Source organism: Lemur catta, chromosome 8, assembly GCF_020740605.2.
Source record: "Lemur catta isolate mLemCat1 chromosome 8, mLemCat1.pri, whole genome shotgun sequence".
Lineage (NCBI taxonomy): Eukaryota > Metazoa > Chordata > Mammalia > Primates > Lemuridae > Lemur > Lemur catta.
The window spans coordinates 69847345-69867077 of NC_059135.1; the positions used below are offsets into that span (position 1 = coordinate 69847345).

The 19733-nt window shown below is 36.1% G+C and overlaps 1 protein-coding gene across 8 annotated transcripts in view; it reads left to right on the forward strand.

Moving 5' to 3' along the window:
- Positions 1-246: 246 nt before the first annotated feature.
- Positions 247-19733, forward strand: part of PRPF40A (pre-mRNA processing factor 40 homolog A) — a 49611-nt gene continuing 30124 nt past the window's right edge. For 4 of the 8 annotated variants that reach the window (XM_045559283.1, XM_045559284.1, XM_045559285.1 and 1 more), the window contains exons 1-5: positions 247-864; positions 2054-2185; positions 16257-16337; positions 17552-17582; positions 19266-19282. In XM_045559283.1, the coding sequence (XP_045415239.1) occupies positions 589-864; positions 2054-2185; positions 16257-16337; positions 17552-17582; positions 19266-19282 (537 nt within the window). In that variant the 5' untranslated portion in view covers positions 247-588. Of the gene's footprint in view, positions 991-2053; positions 2186-16256; positions 16338-17551; positions 17583-19265; positions 19283-19733 lie in introns of all 8 variants that reach the window. The other 4 variants (XM_045559279.1, XM_045559281.1, XM_045559280.1 and 1 more) reach the window with 2 other exon arrangements.

The window sequence follows — 19733 nt, forward strand, 5'->3', positions numbered from 1 at the left end:
TTCCGATGCACGTTTCCAAACCTATTTGCTTTCTCCCTTCCTCCACTCTACGCTCACATTCTTCCACGGCTTGCCCTGTTAACGGCAGCTTACCGCCGGGCGCTCTCACTTTACCTTAACTATCCATTTCTCTCTTTAGGGTGATTTTCACCGCCACGACCACAACTTCCCTCCACGCTGCTCGGCACGCCTCCTTCCCCCTCCGCTCCGGTGCGCGCTCTCCACCTGGTGCGTACGGAGCTCGGGCCTTCTATTCAGGACCCCTCCTCTCGCCTTCCCCGCCCTCTCCCCGCCGCCTCGGGCACCGCGCGCCCGCGCGCATCCACCCCTGCCACCGCTAACGCTAGAAGCTGCTTACCCCTCCCCACCCCACCCCTCCCCTGGCGGCCTCAGGTTTGTGGGGCGTAACTCGGGCGGGGGGGGTGAAGGTGGCAGCTCCCCCCCACTGCCCCACCTCCTACGGGGTGAGGCGGTCTAAGCTCGGGAAGCTGGGACACGGTTGTCTTCCCTCTCCCTTGGGGAAGTTGGTGGAGTTTTCCCGGCTGAGTACTCGGCGCAGAAACTTCCCTCGTCCCCTTCCCTCCCCCCATGCAGGCGTCGCCGAGTGAGACTGAGGCTGGGGGCGAATCACCACAGAGCTGCGTGCCAGCGGCGCACTCTGATTGGACGGCAGGAAAGCCTGTCAGCTTATTGGCCCCGCTGATTCCGCCTCGTAGCGCAGGGCAGCCTTTAACCTTTAGCCCTAGCGGGCGCCAACCACTCAGATCGCTTCTTGTTGGTATGTGTAGCGGCAGTGGCCGCCGGCGGAGCAGTCTTAGCCCGACGATGAGGCCGGGGACTGGAGCCGAGCGCGGAGGCCTCATGGTGAGTGAAATGGAGAGCCATCCTCCCTCGCAGGGCCCTGGGGACGGGGAGCGGAGATTGTCCGGCTCAAGCCTCTGCTCCAGCTCTTGGGTCTCTTCTGACGGCTTCCTGAGGAGACGGCCCTCGGTAAGGGATCGGTGGGCCAGGGGGAAAGCAGCACAATGAAAAACGAAGTCAGAGAGACAGGAAGCTTTCTCCAAAAGGAGAAGAAGATGAGAGTGGACGAAGGAGGAACTGGAGATGATGGGATATGTTTTGAGGGAGAGAAATGGAGGGCGGGGATGCACAAAGAGAAGGACGTGGGACCCTGGAAGTTCCCACTGGGCTTGGCCTAGACTGCGCGGTGAAGGTGCTGAGCCCTGGGCGGGGTAAGCGCTCTGAAGCCGCAGGGACGGGGAGGCAGAGACTTGATTCTGTAAGACTTCAAAAGTGGGTGCCAAAATTTGTTTTCACTAATTGTGGTGGTCTGCCAGGGAATTGGCAGGAAATAATTACCTGGCTTTAAAACCTGGAACAATGGACACCTCGGTAAAGAAAGTAGTTGTCTTTTCAGAGCGCGTTAAAATGGATGAATTAGTTGTTTGCATTTAGAGTCTACGAATGACAGAACCTCAGTCTTTGAAAATGTGTTTTTGGCAGAAGGAATTTTACCTGTCTTAAAGGTTAAGTTAGAAAATAGTAAGTTTGTTAGGAGTGAAGCGTCCGTGATAATCATAGTGTTTGTGTATTATAAGATCAGCCCTCATCTGAGTTAATTTGGTAAATGCAGCATTTGAAAGTTTAAAATCAGTAGCATTGTAAAATAACAGTAGCCCGTTATTTTTTTCTGTGTGAAGTAGGACAAATTTGTGGTTTTCATCATAACAGTTTTTAAATTAGCACTCGATAGATATCCTCTAGGCTTAGCAAACCAATTAGCGGCTGATTAAATCTGCTTTTTTTAAAAGAAGAAGAAAACATTTATTCAGCTGTCCAGTAATGATGTTAACTGTTTCCATTTTGTTATGGAAATTGCAAGCTCATTTTAAATGATAGCATGGTGCATTTTGCTTAAAACAAGCAGGTATAAACTATGGTATAATCACACATTGGCCTAGTATTATACTATTGCAGATAACTGATTTGTTAAAATGATTGGGGAAGCATTTAAGTGTTACTTGCTAACTTTTAAATTTCCACTATTTTTCAGATGGGGCACCCTGGCATGCATTATGCCCCAATGGGAATGCATCCTATGGGTCAGAGAGCGAATATGCCTCCTGTACCTCATGGAATGATGCCACAAATGATGCCCCCTATGGGAGGGCCACCAATGGGACAAGTAAGAATGTTTTTGTTTTATTTTGCATTTATTTGTCTATTTTTGCCTCGAGTATTGTGTCAAGATTGCAAAATCTAGGTTGATATTTGTAGCTGCTTAAGGATTAGTTTATGCCCAAATAATTTCAAATAAGCCAAATGTTGGATTGTGATTGTAACCAAATTTTGAGTGTAATGAAAAGGTCTTCTGTTTTAAAAATATACTGACTACCTCAACAAAACTAGTTTTCTTTTCTTTTTTTAATTTAAAAGTAACAATGTATGTCTAGGCTTTTTAATTTAACCAGTATTTTTTCAAGCATGTCAACTGACGTTAATGTCCTAAGAGTAAATATTATCTGATATGGCAACGTAACTTATTTTGGTGGACCAAGCAAATGCATAGAATCTGAAAATAGCAATTGTTTAGGCCTTTGACTTAGGATGAATTTTATAGCTGAAATATCTTCTTCTTTGTGTGTAGGGGATAGGGCTGGGGAGTTCCTGCTCTACAATTCTGCTTCTTCATAGGACAGTGCCAGATTGTTCATTTTCTACTTAAACGCTATTATTTTTTTTAAGTGCTTATTGCTTCTGCACTCCTGCTTATGAGCTGCCCCTTCCGTCTCTAGCATAAATTGTAAATGGACATTTTGTAGGAGAGATTTGGAACAAAAAGTTTTAATGCTGACTCAGTGACTTTGGTAGAACTGAGTTTTTAGAGTAGCATCTAAGAAAGGTAACAGGTTTAGTTACCATGTATCCTATGTTAGGTTCTATAATAAACAGATCCTTAGATGGGTGGGTTGTTTCCACTTGAGTATCTCTATAAATCATCAAAAATTTAGGCTAACAAAATATTTTGGAAAGCCAATTTGGTATGATCTTTTGCTAATTCATACTGTTTACTTTGATAATCGTTTAAGCTTTGATGGGTTAAAGTTACTGGTGAAATTGCAGTGGGAAAAGGAGCTTGCTATGTGTCTCTCTCTTTTTACTTAACCTTAAGAGTAGAAGGGCTTAATGTCAAGTGGTTTTCTTCTTTTTTTATTTGGAATATAGCCCTTGATTTTGCATAAAAATCTTTATTCAAAGGCACCAGGCCCAAAAGATTCTGCCTGCAGGAGTTCTTTAAATAAAAGAGTCTTTTATTCTGTTACTCTAGAATAACACAAATTTTAAAACTCCCTAGGTGATGGAGAAACAACTCTGATTCCTCTTCTGTTTCTTTCCATCTCTAAGCAGCAAGGAGCTCTTCTTGTTTTCTTGGTAGAGCTTCTCTAACTAGATAATGAGCTTTAAAAATATTTATTCTTTAAATGCTCTGGTTCTTATTTAAAATTAGTTTCTTTCCACAGAAAGATAAAATAAAACAATTTGCTACTGCCAGATGCTTCTCTCTTTTCTGGGGCCTTCTGTTTCCATTGGGCCAATCAAGGTAAGTTTTGCAAGGGATTGACCTGCCTACCCTTGCTGTAATGGTGCTATTGCAGTACCGAAATCAAGATACCAGCTTGTCATTTCTAGGGAAAAAAATGCAGATTTTATTTTTTAAAAGTACTTTTATGTATCTCATTGACATAAGCTGGTCACAGTTTGCTTTATGGCCCTTTCTCTTTAGCTATATTGGTGACCATCTTCCTAGTAAGTTTACTTGCTACTTAGTGCACATCATTCAAATACTCTCAATTTTGCCTTGTGGTTTTCTTCTACCTTTTTCCTAGGCCAATAATATGCCATGTGCCTTTAAGATGTTTAGAAATCTTTCTCCCTCTGGTGGCTCCTGTTCCAATAATGAATGTTTTAGTAAGAGTCCAACTCTGAGGGTCTGAAGAAAATCTCTACTGTTTTTCTCAAAATTAGATCATTCCCTTTTTTCCCCTTAATAGCTAACAAATATGGAGTCCAAATCTTGGCAAAGCTAATTCTTATTTTAGCTTTATAACAGACTGGGAGAACATGGATAATTTGAATCCTCAAATAATTTGGGAATTATTTCTAGCTCTGTAAACATTCCCTTAAAAGTAAAAGTTGATGATAAACAGCAAAATTGATCCTTTTTTCTGTGTCATTTCTTCTGCCACTATTTAGAAGTACTAATGAGCAGTAAGTGGTCAGAAGATAATTGAGAAGAAGGGTACCTGTATCATTCACAGAGGTGACAGTTTGTAGGATTCTGCCATCCAATTTTAAAAAGTCAGTTCACAAATTCTTTAGACTTCGGGACTGAAGGTTACGGAACTTATATTTATTGACTAGTTTGCATGAAAATCTCATGCTGGGACCAGTTGAAGACTAAAATTGGTGGCACTCTTTCTTGCTAAATGATTGTGGTGTTTGGAATGTTACGGAATATGACATGAAATATTAAAACTTGTTTGTAAAATATTATGCAGAATGGACAATATAATGATCTGGAGAAGCTGGGCTCGTAATTTTTCAAATGCAACAAGTAAAAAAATGTGTTAAAATTTTTTTTTTTAATTCATGAGATGACCTGTCATTTTCACAATTTAGGCTGAATCTTTTAGTAGTAATAAATATTTGGAAATTATCTAATGGAGCTTAATAATATTTCTTTCAAGTTTATCTCAGTTGTCTATCCTGTAGGTGAAATTCGCCTCTTTCTTACTCTGCATAACTTTATGGGAAAGTCATGCTTCTGCTTTCAGAGTTATAGGATCTTACAGCTGGAAGGGACCTTACAAGTTGTTTAAACTTTAAAAGATACGTGATTGAAGATTTTTGGAGGGATCACTGGTTAAAAAACTATGTTAATAAAGCAAAATAAAGATTTTTTTCCTGCTTGATTGCAATACTCAAAAAATTTTCTGTAGAGATTTGCATCAAAATATAATTACGTGTGAGACTGTTTTCTTCCACCATATTTATAGTAAGTGTTTTGCCTTTAAAATGTTTTCATGTCTTATTCTTTTATTGTCTTTTTTACGAAAAGGACATGCAGGTTCTGCCTTCTTTATCACAGATGATTTTGTCTTTACCCAAAGAGTCCTAGTAGTAGGCTCTCTTTTTCTCCCTTTTTGGAGTCTTAATTTTCCTATTCTTTTGATGAGAAGAGTAGAGTAAGAGTCTTAAGGTCCTTTTCAGCTCTAACAGCCTATTTGATGAGAAGAGTAGATGATATGAAATTTTATGGGTTGATGTGAAAAGAATAGGAAATTCTTTTGGCAGTGCCTCCCTAATTCTTTTTATTCAAGTTTTTTGGGGTGTTTTTTTTTGTGGTTTTTATTTTTGTCTTTGGTCAATAAACTGATAAATGAATAATTTGCTTTTTACAAATGAGTTTGATTTTCTTGTTCTTATGTTGAGTAAGACAGCCTCTAGTAGCTCTTATTTTTTTTTTCTATTTCTGCTGCCATCTGAGCCCAAGTCGTCATACTAGATACTCAACAATTTTTCATTGGTGTTCTTGCTTCAAGGCTGACCCCCCAATAATTCTAGATTTCAGTATATCTCCTTGCCCAACAATCTCCAATGGTTTTCTGTGCCTATAGCATAGTATCTAAATTCTGTAGCTTAACTTTGAAGAATCTCCCATAGTACGTGTCAAAGCACAATTCAAAGCTGCATGTCTTCACGCTCCCTAATTTGAACCCAAGCTGGTCTTTTCATAATATCTTCAGTGATTATATTAGTTCATGACTTGAAGCTTATGCTGTTCTTCTTGCCCTCTTGCCCCCAGCTCACTATCACCATAACTTTCTTTTGCTTACCTAAGTTCTACCACTTCAAGTCCTGCCTTCTCTAAGAGTTTCTCAGAAATAACTTTGGCCAATTTATATCTCCTGTTCAAATAATTCAAGAAAATCCTATGTAATCTGCCTATAACTTACTGTTTTCACTTATTTTGGCATTTAGTTATTGACTTATTTTGTTTTTTTATTTGTGTTATTTTCCCAAAAAGTAATAGGTTGTAGGCTCTTAGGGGGCAGGGGTTATGTTCTGTCTTTTTAAGAAGCCTATAGGTGCTGAGCACAGTTCTTGGCACATCATGGGTGCTCAGTAAAATACTTGTTGAATGAATGAAACAAATACACCTGCATTCTTTTCTGCAGCCAGGAAGTCAGTAAGTGTTACATGTGACTGTTCGCAGTGGTTACTTGTGACTTGACTTTGTTACCACGCATTGTTGCTTTTAATGTCTGCCTCTTTATTGTTGCTTTTTCATTTGGAAAAAAAAAGGAAGATACAATAAAAATTTTTGTTTGGTGAATAAAACTAAAATACTTAGTTCCATTTACAGTCAGCCCTCTATATCCACGATTCAACCAACTGCAAATGGAAAATATTCTTAAAAAATCCAATGCAACAATTTAAAAAAAAACAAATTAAAAAATACAATATAACAACTACTGACATAGCATTTGTATTGTATTAGGTGTTGTAAGTATTCTAGAGATGATTTGAAGTATATTAGAGGATGTGCATAGTTTATATCTTCATAATTTATATATTTATTTGAGGGACTTGAGCATCCTCAGATTTTGGTATTGAGTGGGATCCTGGAACCAGTCCCTGCCAAGATACCAAGGGATGACTATATTTTAAATTACAGGCAAATGTATTTCTATGTGTGGCATCACTGATGCTCATCTTTTTAAGAAGTTTTACCACAGATTTTTTCATGCTCTAGGGGAAAATGATTTAGATTATAGGCCTTCCAAAGAAATCCAATGTATCTTAGACTTATGTGACCGATTTGACAAAACTATTTGTTGCTATTGGCTTTAAATTACCTTTTGGAATATCTACAGAATCCATGTCATCAAATTGGACATTAGCCAGTGACAAAAAGAGCCATAAATTTTTTTTTAGGTTATCCACTCATAATTCCTGAATCTGAGTAATTTCTGTGTGCGTGTATTACTCAGCAAGTGCTTTTTAAAAAGTACATTAACATAGACCTGATGTATTAACTTCCAGACTGTGAATATGGTTAGATTTTACTAGTGAGACTACAGATGTGTTTCTCTTCATTATCTTTAGATAGAAGTTCATTTCAATTTGAACTCATGTGTTTAAAAACTAAATGTAGGGAGTATTTGGAGAGATCTAAGAAGACTTCATCAGTTTGGAAGAACGAACTGGAACCCTTTCTTCCCTTGAGAATCACAAAGCATGATCTTTGCTAAGATGCTGAGAAGTCTTGCCTTTTAAAACTTTAACTCAATATTTTTCAGTCTTACTTGACCATTTCTTCCCACCTCCTTCCCCAGTATCCCTGCCCTCCGTTATTTGTTTATTTTGCTTTGTCTAGCACATTGCATGAAATTAGCATTTTATAAAAAATGCTGGATGAATGAGGGCCATTTATCCTGTTAGTTTGCTCTTTAGGAAAAAAGGGCAACATCGAAATAAGTTGGTATCAATTCACGTATACATTAAAAAAAAAGTTTATAGGCTGCAACAGATGTATTCATTAGTGGGATCAAAAAGGAGAGAGAACAAATGTCAACAGGTTAACCTGTGTTAGAACCTGGATTTGTTAGAAACATTGATGACATAACTACCAGTCATGAAATAGTAGTATCAGTAGATGTTAATGGTATAGTACATATGCCTACCAGTGTGCTAGGGTTTTTTTCCTTATTTGTTTGTTTTTAACCTAGAGAAATAGGTCTAAATTGTGAAGTTTTTGTAAGTAGGAATTAGTAGATTACTTTCTTGTGTAGAAGTTTGTCATTAGTTTTCCATTCTTATTTTCTTCTTCCATACTTTTGTATTTCTTCTTCCATACTTTTGTATTTCTTTCTCTCCAGTGTGGTTGGTGCTAGTGTAAGGCTGAATGATGTATATACCTTGCTTTCAAGGACATAAGTCATTTCTGAGATACATGTCTGAACTGTGTGTTTTTGTCATCTAACTGCTTATTTGGCTCTAAGGATATTTGTGGACATTTGAAAATCTAGTGGACATAAATCTTTTATACAGGTTGAGTATCCCTAATCCAGAAATCTGAAATGCTTCAAAGTCCAAAACTTTTTGAGCACCAACATGATGCTCAAAGGAAATGGCATGTTGGAGATTTTGAAGTTTTGGGTAAGGGATGCTCAGCCAGTAGGTTTAAATGCAGACACTCCAAAATCTGTAAAAGTCCAAAACACTTCTGATTTCAAGCATTTCAGATAAGGGATACTCAGCCTGTATTTGCTTTCTTTTGCTGCCTAGTAAAAGTTATTTGTATCAAAAGTTATTTTAAGCAAAAATTAATTGTAGTTAGTTGCTGAAGATGTGTTATTTTGCATTGGTGTTGGAAGGAAATCTGCTGCTTCTCCTTCTTTTCTTACTAGGTGCACTCAAAGTAGAAACCTGAATCTTCTCCAAATCTGGAGGATTCTGTTAGTCATGTCTCTTAAAGGACTATAAACATGCCAGCAAGTGAAGACTGTCTTGAGTTGAAATATTGTTTGTTTTATCTTAGGCTTTGATTTTTTTTTTCCAAACAAAATTCTCACCTCATTTATCTTGGCTATCTTTTAAACAAAATTCTCATAATAATACAAATGGACTCCTATTCAATAGGTCTTGATCTTCTGTTAGTTTGGGCTAAGACTTTAAATTACCTTTCAATTAATGAATGAGCATTAAGTTCCTGTTTGAAAACACTTACTTGGTCTAGTGTCTTGGACCATGTGGTATCAAGAAAGTTCTTGCTCCTCTGAAAGATGATTTTTTGGTAACTAAGTCATTACATATTTATGATCATGTATTTCTTAAAGGTAATAGAAAATTACCCTCTCTTTTCTTAACTGAAGTAAAGTATCAAAAATTAGCTAGATATAATACTGAATCTAGCTTGTAGGACTTAGGGTGGGGAGTGGGTAATTGTCTTGTGTGTTTGTATACTTACGTCTAAGGCTTAGATGAGTTTTTAGAGTAAGTTTTAAATTCGTTAATTCTGTATGACTTAATTGAGGCACCACAATTTCTGTGTATGCCCAGTTTAGAGCTTTTTTAAAACAATGGGTTAAGAGTTCATTTTCATTCAGCTTTATTTTTAAGTTTTTTGTGTCCAATAATCTGTGTAATAATTATAATTTTGCTGCAACTCTTATATAAACTTTGAGAGATTTATATACTCTGTTGAATTTGATTTTTTTTTTTTCTTTAAAGAGACAAGGTCTCACTCGATCACCCAGGCTTGAGTACATTGTCACAGTCACTGCATTCTCGAACTCCTATCCTCAAATGATCCTCCCACATCAGCCTCCCAGGTAGCTAGGACTACACGCACACATCACCATGTTCTGCTTTTTTTTTTTTTTTTTTTTTTTTTTTTTTCTGTAGAGACAAGGTCTTGCTGTGTTGTTGCCCAGGCTGGTCTCAACTCCTGGCCTCAAGTGATCCTCCCACCTTGGCCTTGCAAAGCGCTGGGGTTACAGGAGTGAGCCACCATGCCTGGCCCCTACATGCTTTTAAAGAACCAAAGTGTTTCAGAGAGATAGGGAATAGATGAGGAAAGGGGCAACATAAGAGATACTTTTATTATATGAGTTGAAAGAGAGCAGTGATAATAAAATAGCTGTCGTATCATTTATTGAGCACTGTTTTCAGTGCCTTACATGTATTATCCCATTTGGTCCCTATAACAGTCCTATCAGATGGGTACTATTTTTTTCCCATTGATGAGGAAATTGAGGTCCAGAGAGATCAAGTAAATTAGCCTAAAATCATACTGCTGGTAAGTGATCAAGCTGGGATAGGAATTCTGCCAGTCTGACTTCAGAGTGCACTTAAAAGCTTTGCTGAGCTGCTTTTCTCTATAGCAGTAAAAGGTTATGTAATTAATTAAGCTAACCTCCCTAGAACCTGAAAGGGTAGCTATATTTCAGCAATTCTAAATTCTGTAGGTTGAGAGAGTTTAGCAAACTAAATAATTTTGAATATTGGCAATTGTCTTGTTAAATGGTAAGGTTCTAGTCTAGGTGATAACAATTTGTGCAAATATTGTCTACCTTTTATTTATCTGTTTCTTAACAAAAAATGATATCTTAAATTTATATTGCTCTAGATTGAGAGGCAGTAAGGTTAAATGATTTTCTTATTATGTAACCACTTTCAGTTGCTAAGCGTATGCTTTAATCATAGGTATTTCTGTTTATTACCAATTGTCAATGAATATTTAGTTCCATTTAATGATTCAGTTTTTACATTTATTCAAGTATATTTTGGTATTGTATATTTATTTGTAAAATAATTTAGTGGTGTATGAGATAGTTGTTTTTAAATACTCAATAGCCTCTGTTGGCTGTCCTTATGGAATTTCACTTAGCATGTTTAAAAGGAACCAGGTAAAAAAGACAAGAATCATTTAGATTATCAATTTGCAACTACAGGTTTTGCAGCAAGAATGGTTTTTAAAAATCAGACAAATTTAGGAGTTAATGTTTTTTCAGATAATTTTCTATAAGGCTAGACAAAAGATAGGTCAGGTTGTTTGTGATTTCTTTCCAGCAGGAAAAATTTTAGGAAATAGTTATGAAGAAAAGAACTTGTGAAATCCCCATGTGAACACTTTTGTTATCTTTTCATGTCATAGTAAAATTGGACTCATTTAGCTTACATTTTGTGAAATTTATTTGCTGTAGCATTGATAATTTTAGTACTGTACCTTTTGTTTTCATTTTTAAAATATGTAGAGTGATAAATAAAATATGCTTATTTATACCTAACATTAGAAACTTTCTGGGATGCTAAGCATGACTAAGCAGGTTGTGTGATGCTCCCTAGTCTGTGTTCATTTATTCTTTATTTTCCTCACAGTGGTGATTCTTCTGAGAGCATCTTGATAATTGGTTGTATAACTTTTGTCATTAAAAGAATAGGAAATAGAAATATACATAGAAATTGTATATATAGTGTATATATGTACTGTTGGCCACTTATGAATAAAGTATATCAAATAAAGTATATCAGTTATTTTTCTTTTTAAAAGGTGTCAAAGCATCCATAAAAATCAGATGTTTAATATTTTAGGGAATTTAGTTTATGTCTCATAAGTATGTCTTTGTCCCTCCCCTATCTTTCCCCCTCTCTAATCCTAACAACTAAAAATTCTTAATTATAGCACTTTACATATTTACGAAAGTAGTTTAAATGGGAATTTGTAAAGAAATTTGTTTTGATTTTATGGTATGCTTCACATTCAACTAATATAAACTACCACTTTGTAGCCTTAAGAATGATGTGGCTCGTGGAATTTTTTGTGACGTTATTGTAGCAACTATGTTAAGAATTTTTCCCTTTAATCCTTTTGAATTATCATCCCATTTTCATTAAACTTGAGATGTCATCAGTGGTGAGACAATCTATTATAGTCAGGCACCACATAGGTTTTGGTCAGTGAAGGTGGTCCCATAAAATAATACTGTACTTTATTTAGATACACAAATACTGTTGTGTTACGGTTGCCTACAGTATTCAGTACAATAACATACTCTACATGTTTGTAGCCTAGGTGTATACTGGGCTATACCATCTAGGTTTGTGTAAGTATACTTTAGAGTGTTTGAACACCAAAATCACCTAATGATGCATTTCTCAGAACATACCCCTATCATTAAGTGACACATGGCTGTATTTAATGCACCCTTAAGAAAGGGAAAAACCTAAAAATGGGAAGTCTAAAAGACTCTACAGATAAAGGGGACACCAAGGAATATATCCTCCATGTGATGCAAGAACTTTACCTACCATTCAAAAAGGGACAACAAAGGAGCTTTTGTTATTTGGAAGAGGGAGGGGGAAGATCACTTATAAGAATTTGAACCACAAGCCGATTCTCATAAGCTTGCAGGCTGGATTCCCATTAGGTGTGGTATTAAAACAAACAAAAAAAAGAATAGACAACTTAGTAGGTTGGTGCAAAAGTAATTGCGGTTTTGGACCCTGCATTTTAAATCATCATAACTAGACTCCTTCATTAATCACAATGGAGCCATTACAGTCAACACATTTTTGCCAATGAGAAGTATGTTTGTTTATTCCTGTAGCTTAAACATCTGTGCTTTGGGATTTGACAAACTCTTGGAAAGCATTTTCTGCATCCTGCTGGTTGTGGAAACGTTTCCCTGCAAAAAGTTGTTGAGATGCTTGAAGAAGTGGTAGTCGGTTGGTGAGAGGTCAGGTGACTATGGCAGATGAGGCTAAACAATTTGTTCAGCTTTTGAAGAGGTCGGTTGTTGTCATGGAGAATTGGGCCCTTTCTGTTGACCAATGCCAGCTGCAGGCAATGCAGTTTTAGGTGCGTCGCATCAATTTGCTGAGCATACTTCTCAGATGTAATGGTTTTGCCAGAATTCAGAAAGCTGTTGTGGATCAGACCGGCAGCAGACCAGCAAACAGTGACCATGACCTTTTTTTGGTGCAAATTTGGCTTTGGGAAGTGCTTTAGAACTGCTCCTCGGTCCAGCCACTGAGCTGGTGGTCTCAGGTTGTCGTATTGAGAAATGGTTCTTCATTGTTGCATACAAGAGGAGGACAATTCAAAATGATATTTTTGATTTTCAGTCAGTTTATGAGGCACCCACTTATCAAACTTTTTCACCATTCCAATATGCTTCAAATGCCAAACTAACAACTGTAGAATGGTCGACCTTGAGTTCTTCAGTAACTTCTCATGTAGTTGTAAGAGGATCAGCTTTGATGATTGCTCTCAATTGGTCATTGTTAACCTCCTCTTGTCAACTTCCAACTTCCATAGCTGGCCACTGCGCTCCTCATCTTCAAGGCTCTCATCTCCTTTGCAAAACTTCTTGAACTACCACTGCACTGTATGTTCATAAGCAGTTCCTGGGCCAAATGCGTTGTTGATGTTGTGAGTTGTCTCCACAGTTTTATGAACTCAAATAAGAAAATCACTCATATTTGCTTTTTGTCTAACATTATTTCCATAGTCTTAAATAAATATAAACAGCAAGTAATAAGTCATTAGGAAAAAAGCATAAAATGAAAAATGTGCATTAAGATGACGTATAACATAACCACATTTGAGAATTCATTCCAGTATCAAATGCCAAATTTCAACAATGCTAAAACCGCAGTTACTTTTGCACCAACCTAGTAGAAAAGAATCTGATCTCAGATTCGTGGTGCTCCCAAGTAACAGACCTAAGTCAACACAAATCCCCTGAAAGAAAGCAACTTTAAAGAGAGGGATTGTAAAATCTATCTCTATGTTATGTATATCCTAGAATTTATGGAAAAGGGAATCTTCTTAATATTTCCACAAAGTAAATTCTTCAGTCTTTTCTGTGATGCTCAAGCCTCTGAGGAAGCTCTAAATTTGTCAAATTCTTATAATAGCTTTTCATGCAAAATATAGTATTTTGCATATTTACGTTTTTGTTCTTTGGTTTCGTGTTAACAACATCACAGCTTTGTTTTAAATTGTATTAATAGTCTATTTACTTTTAGAATTTTCAGTTGTACATAATTTAAGAGTTGTAGATGAGTTTGTCAGGTAAAACAAGCTTAACTAGTTGCCACCCCCTGAGAATTTACTAAGATAATGAAGGAGAATGTAGCTTTTTTTTGACAATAAATTTCATTCTGTAACCAATACCATGATTTCCAGTCTCTAAAGGAACTTTTTTTTTTTTTTTTTTTTGGAGACAGAGTCTCGCTTTGTTGCCCAGGCTAGAGTGAGTGCCTAGCTCACAGCAACCTCAAACTCCTGGGCTTAAGTGATCCTACTGCCTCAGCCTCCCAAGTACCTGGGACTACAGGCATGTGCCACCATGCCCAGCTAATTTTTTCTATATATATTTTTTTAGTTGGCCAGATAATTTATTTCTATTTTTAGTAGAGATGGGTCTCGCTCTTGCTCAGGTTGTTCTCAAACTCCTGACCTTGAGTGATCCTCCCACCTCGGCCTCCCAGAGTGCTAGAATTACAGGCGTGAGCCACCGTGCCTGGCCTAAAGGAACATTTTTGAGATGTTTAAAAATTTGAGGTATAAGGAGGATAGAGAACTATGTAAAACTCTGTATGTTCTTTAATGATTTTCAAATATTGTTTCCTATAAGTCTCATAAGCCTAGTGTAGTAAACTCTTGTTACCTATAGGGTTTTTGTGGCTTTGTTTTTTGGTTTTGTTTGGTTTTTTTTTTGAGACAGAGTCTCACTCTGTTGCCCAGGCTAGAGTGCTGTGACGTCAGCCTAGCTGACAGCAACCTCAAACTCCTGGGCTCAAGCAATCCTCCTGCCTCAGCCTCCCAAGTAGCTGGGACTACAGGCATGCGCCACCATGCCTGGCTAATTTTTTGTATATATTTTTAGTTGTCCAGCCAATTTCTTTCTGTTTTCATTAGAGACAGGGTCTCACTCTTCTCAGGCTGGTGTCAAACTCCTGAGCTCAAATGATCCACCCGCCTCAGCCTCCCAGAGTGCTAGGGTTACAGGCATGAGCCACCGCACCCGGCCATGGCTTTGTTTTTTAAACAGGATTTGATCTTCTTGTGTGTCAGAATGTTTCAGTTTGAAATTTAGATTCATTTGTATAGTCTGCTGTTAGCCTGAGGAAATGTTCTATTATATTACGGAGATTTTACCCCACTTTTAAAAAAACCGTTAATTCTTATGAGAAATTACTTTGATTTGTTTTTCTCTTAAGTTTTCAAACTTTGATTTCCCAACTTAGCTTAGAATTCCAGTTTTGGATATGTTACTACCTTTTGATTTTTTACATAAGCCATTTTAAGGATTAGGCTGTTTCTCTGTTGCCCACCCTGCTTCTGGGTTGCTTTCCCCCATAACCAGTTACCTGAGTCAACTTACTTTACATTAGCCTAAAGCAAAATTGTGAGGATATATCTTTTGGGTGAGATATATGGGCTAGGAGCAAGCCTAGTTCTTTCTCATTTGATTGCTGTATTTTTTTTTTTTTCACTTAACATGTAAGTTACTTCTCTGATTTTTTTAGTCTGGATGATGGAGGCTTGTCAGTGCTTCTGTTTCAAATTCTGTACTTTTTTTTTAAACATTATTTTGAGCATGCTTCAAGTAGGCTATCACATTCTTCTCAATTTCTGTCAACAAGTTCTTGATTAATGATGTATAAACAATTTATTGGTTATTTTTAATCCATTAACTCCATGCTACTTCATTTTAATAGGTACTTTAGCTTTGTTTTGCTTCATGAGTTGACTTTCACAAATAATAAAATTCAGTGCATGAATTTTCTTATCTACCTTTAGTAGGCTTTAATATTTATGTTTCTACTGACCAAATGCTTACTTCTTTTCTTTTGTTCCTATTTCTCAAATTATTTAATTTGAAACTGTCGAATAATTATATTTTTCCAATTCCTGTGATTATTGTATATATTTCCCCCCCCCAGTTTCAGTAGATCCTTTTGATGTTCATATTAAAATCAGAATTGTATGTGGGATTATACTAATATAGATGAGCATTAGGTAAAATCTTTAGGAAATTTATGTTAATCTTCATGATTTTTATTCACACTTAGTAGAATTAATTCATAGATTTCAATGGCAGTCACTGGTAAGCTAGATTGAGTTCCCAAACTAATATCTTCAGACATTTATGTATGTGCCTTAAATTCTCTATAGGAGAGAGAATAGATGATTGGGGGTTTAAAAGTTTGCTTTTTATTTATTTTTTTAAACTCAGTGTTTGAATTTTAAGCACCTTTGATCTAGGATTTTGAAAGGGAACAGATTGTTTTAAAATTTATTCAATAAAAATATTAAAAGTCAAAGGTGAAAAATACTGAAAAAATTTTATCTTAAATTCTCTTGCTCCAAACAAGGGTGGAAAACATAAGTGTTGAGTTAATGCTAAAAAGAAATTAATATTCTTAAGTTTAGGCTAGAAATAACATAATAGTCCAACCTTTTAAATTTACTTGTTAAAATGATTTTGACTATACATATAAACTGTGACATAAATGTTTGATCATTGAAAAAGTACTTCATTCATTCAACAAGCACTTACTAAGCATACTGTCCACGTAGTATAGTGTTCAGTGGTTTTTAATCATAAGTTATATGATTCTTAAAGTCACTAAATACTTTGGTCTTGTAAAGTAACCTTTTTGTACTTTTGTTTTAGATGCCTGGAATGATGTCTTCAGTAATGCCTGGAATGATGATGTCTCATATGTCTCAGGCATCCATGCAGCCTGCCTTACCGGTAATCATGTGAAAATAAGTATTTTCTGTGCTGTTTTGACTGATAACTTTTATATGTGAAATAAAATATATATATTTTTCATGCAGTTGAGTTAGCCTTTTAAGTGCTGCTGGAATCCTATAATGTAATATGAGAATTACAGTGGACTTTTAGTTTCTGTAACTTGAATGATAGGCATTTACCTTTTTTCCTATATTAATATTATAATAAACGTACATTCTTAGTTCTTAAGCTAATTCCACGTTAAATAAGACCAGAATACCAAAAAGCATAATTTGTGAGCCAGAAGGATTTTACTAGTCTGGTAACATTTTAATTTTAAAGTGTAGACATTTGCTTTGCTGAGTGCTGATGAAGTTGATATAACGTGATGTAATACTAGATTTTGAAATCCACATTTCATGAGACCTCAGCTGTGACAAATTAATTGGAAAAATACTTAAACAGCCTTACTACCCCTCTAGCAATATATGTTAGTATAGTAGCATAGCAATATATAAGTTAGTATGATATTCAAATTAGTTTAAATTCTTTACAACCACAACTAGGTTATCAGGTAATAGTCAACACGTGTGGCATACTCCCTTAGTGTGACAAGTTTTCAGTGTCTTATCTGAAACCCTTAAGGCCAGATAAATTTCAAAATTCCCTGACCTTGAGCGATCCTCCCGCCTCGGCCTCCCAGAGTGCTAGGATTACAGGCATGAGCCACCGCGCCCGGCCTCAAAATCCTTTCTAATATTGGAGAGTAACACATTGCACGTGCTATGACTTATTTAATAGTTTCCTGTGGGGTCTAGAAAATGTTAATTTCTAACATGTTAATGTTCCTACAGAAAAACTAATGGTCAGTTACTGTGAGGTGTGCTAAATAAAGATTGTAAAGACTTTCATATTCAATCTGAGTAGGTTTTGAGGCCATACTTGAAAAAAACTTATTTTTCAAAGCTTTTGGGGTTTCCAAATTATGGGTAAAGGGTTGTGGGTCTGTGTATACTTGGTGACCATATAGCACCTGAAAGTTGCTGATCCCTTTTACAATTTATAGTCAGCTCAGGGAACTGAGACCACTAAACCTTTTGCTAAGAATCTTTGAGTCACTGGCTTGAGAATTATCTGTAAAAGAGATTGGTTTCACTGTGCTTTGTGGGGACTTTATGTAAAATATAGTTTTAACAATGTGAATATTACTAATGTCATTTTTCTTCTTACAGCCAGGTGTAAATAGCATGGATGTAGCTGCAGGTATGTATGCTATGTATGCTGGTAGGTATTATACTTCATTTGGGGAATAGCAGCCCTATTATAATGAGTAATAAAAGCAGTGTCTTCTTTGACTTTATAATCACCTCCTGATATTTCTTTTTTGATCATAGTTTTAGGTCAGAGGTTCTGGACCACATTTGGTCTGCATATAAACTTTGGCCCTCACAATGTTTTTATATTTTGTATTATAATTATTGCTAACATTTAAAGTCTGCAGGTTTTACATAAACTTTGGATTTATCTTGCAAAATTGTCAGTGGTCAGTCCTGTCAGCACACACTAGGTGTTCAAAGAACATTTGTTAAATGAATGAACTCTGGTTGAGTCCATGTTTGTACTTAGCAAACATAGGAATGGGATAGTGGCTTCATACTGTAAATTTGGAGTATGCAGTCTCCATGGCCTTCTGGACTACTTCACATTCATTTCTTTGTCATCTGTGTGGCCCTTGTGGTCATTGGAGTTTGTAAGCTCTGTCATAATTTTTTTTTCCCATTATTTACCAATAACTGGCTATTTTAACTGGCTTTAATATATAATAGTAATGCCTCCATTATTCATGAATAGTTTTCCATATAAGTTAATATTCCAGATGCTGAAATTTATTCTGTGATTATACCGAAACATATTTTGTTTTAAACATTATTGGTTGAAAGATGTTTGAAACATACTATGTGCTTCCCTGCAGGTTTGTATGGGACATAATTGGTCTTTTTTAAGATGTTTCACAGATTTCATTACATATTTAAATGAAAATGATGTTCTGAAAATACTTAGTACTATTTTTTTTTTTTCTTATTTAGCTCTCTAGAGCTGGGTACTATTAACCCTAAGTAATCCTGGAAAATTATATTAAATTTTCTTTTTAATTACTTTTAAAATGTGTTGGCTCTACTAATGATGTCCATAATAGCTACTTTTGAGTACAGTCAGTATATATGAAGGTTGTTTTGTTTTGCATACAATCTTTGTTTTCTTTTTTCATCGTTTTACTAGTTTCTAAAGTTAAAGATTATTAGTATGAGTTTTGTGACTAATGTGCATTTCAGAGATCCTTAAGAGGTTTTCTGTAGTTGCATAGGGTAGCACCATCTAATATAACTTTCTGCAGTGTTGGAAATGTTCTGTAATCTGTATTATCAGGTGTAGTATCCACTAGCCACATATTATTACTGAGTATTTGAAATGTGGCTAGCACAACTGAGGAACTAAATTTTTTAAAATTTAATCTTAGTTTAAAATTTTAATTTAAACAGGGCTGTGTGGTGGCTAATGTCTCCTGTATTATACAGCACAAGCCTAGAATCTAGATAGTTGTAGTTACCACAAATTTAAAGCCAGAGGATCAGAGGTCAGCGGCATTATTGTACTTTTGTGTTACATATAGCAGAGGAAGAGGAATTAGGCAAGATAGACACCTATGATAGCAAGGAGAAGGGAAACAAAAGGCAAAGATGAGTACTTTTCAGACTGGCTCGAAGAGGGTTTGTAGATTGAACATTCAAATTCTGAAAGTGCTTTGCATTATAGATGTTTCTTTTATGGGAAAGAGAACAGGCACTTAAGTCATATGGGACAATCTCAGGATTGTTAGTGAGAGAGGATGAGGAGGAAGAAATAGTATGAATAAATATAAAAACTTTTTTTTTTTTTTTTTTTTAGGTACAACGTCTGGTGCAGTAAGTACTCTTTAAGTCTCTGATGTGTTTATTTCATTATACCTCTCCTTATTTTTATTCTAAGAATTATCTGCTAATTTAATCCTTACATTAATCTTCAGTTTTCCCTTTCTATGCCAAAGGTTGAAAAATTAATTTATTTTAAAATGTAATTTTGATGGGGTTAATGGGAGGAATGGGAATTATATGTGTGTCAGTTTTTACAAGAATTTGATTTCTCTCCATCACAATTAGAACGGAAGCAGAACTTGTAGGTGCACAGTAATTAACCTGATAACCATTAGTAAGCACTGCGTTAGAAGATGCTGTTTTTTTGTATAGAAAAATTTATGTACCCATTTTCAACACTGCAAACCTAATGTAGAATTTTTTTAATATGTAGTAATTTTAAGAAACACTTTTTTGCTATACCTTCCTTAACACTACATTGGAAAGAAAAATGGCATGTTCG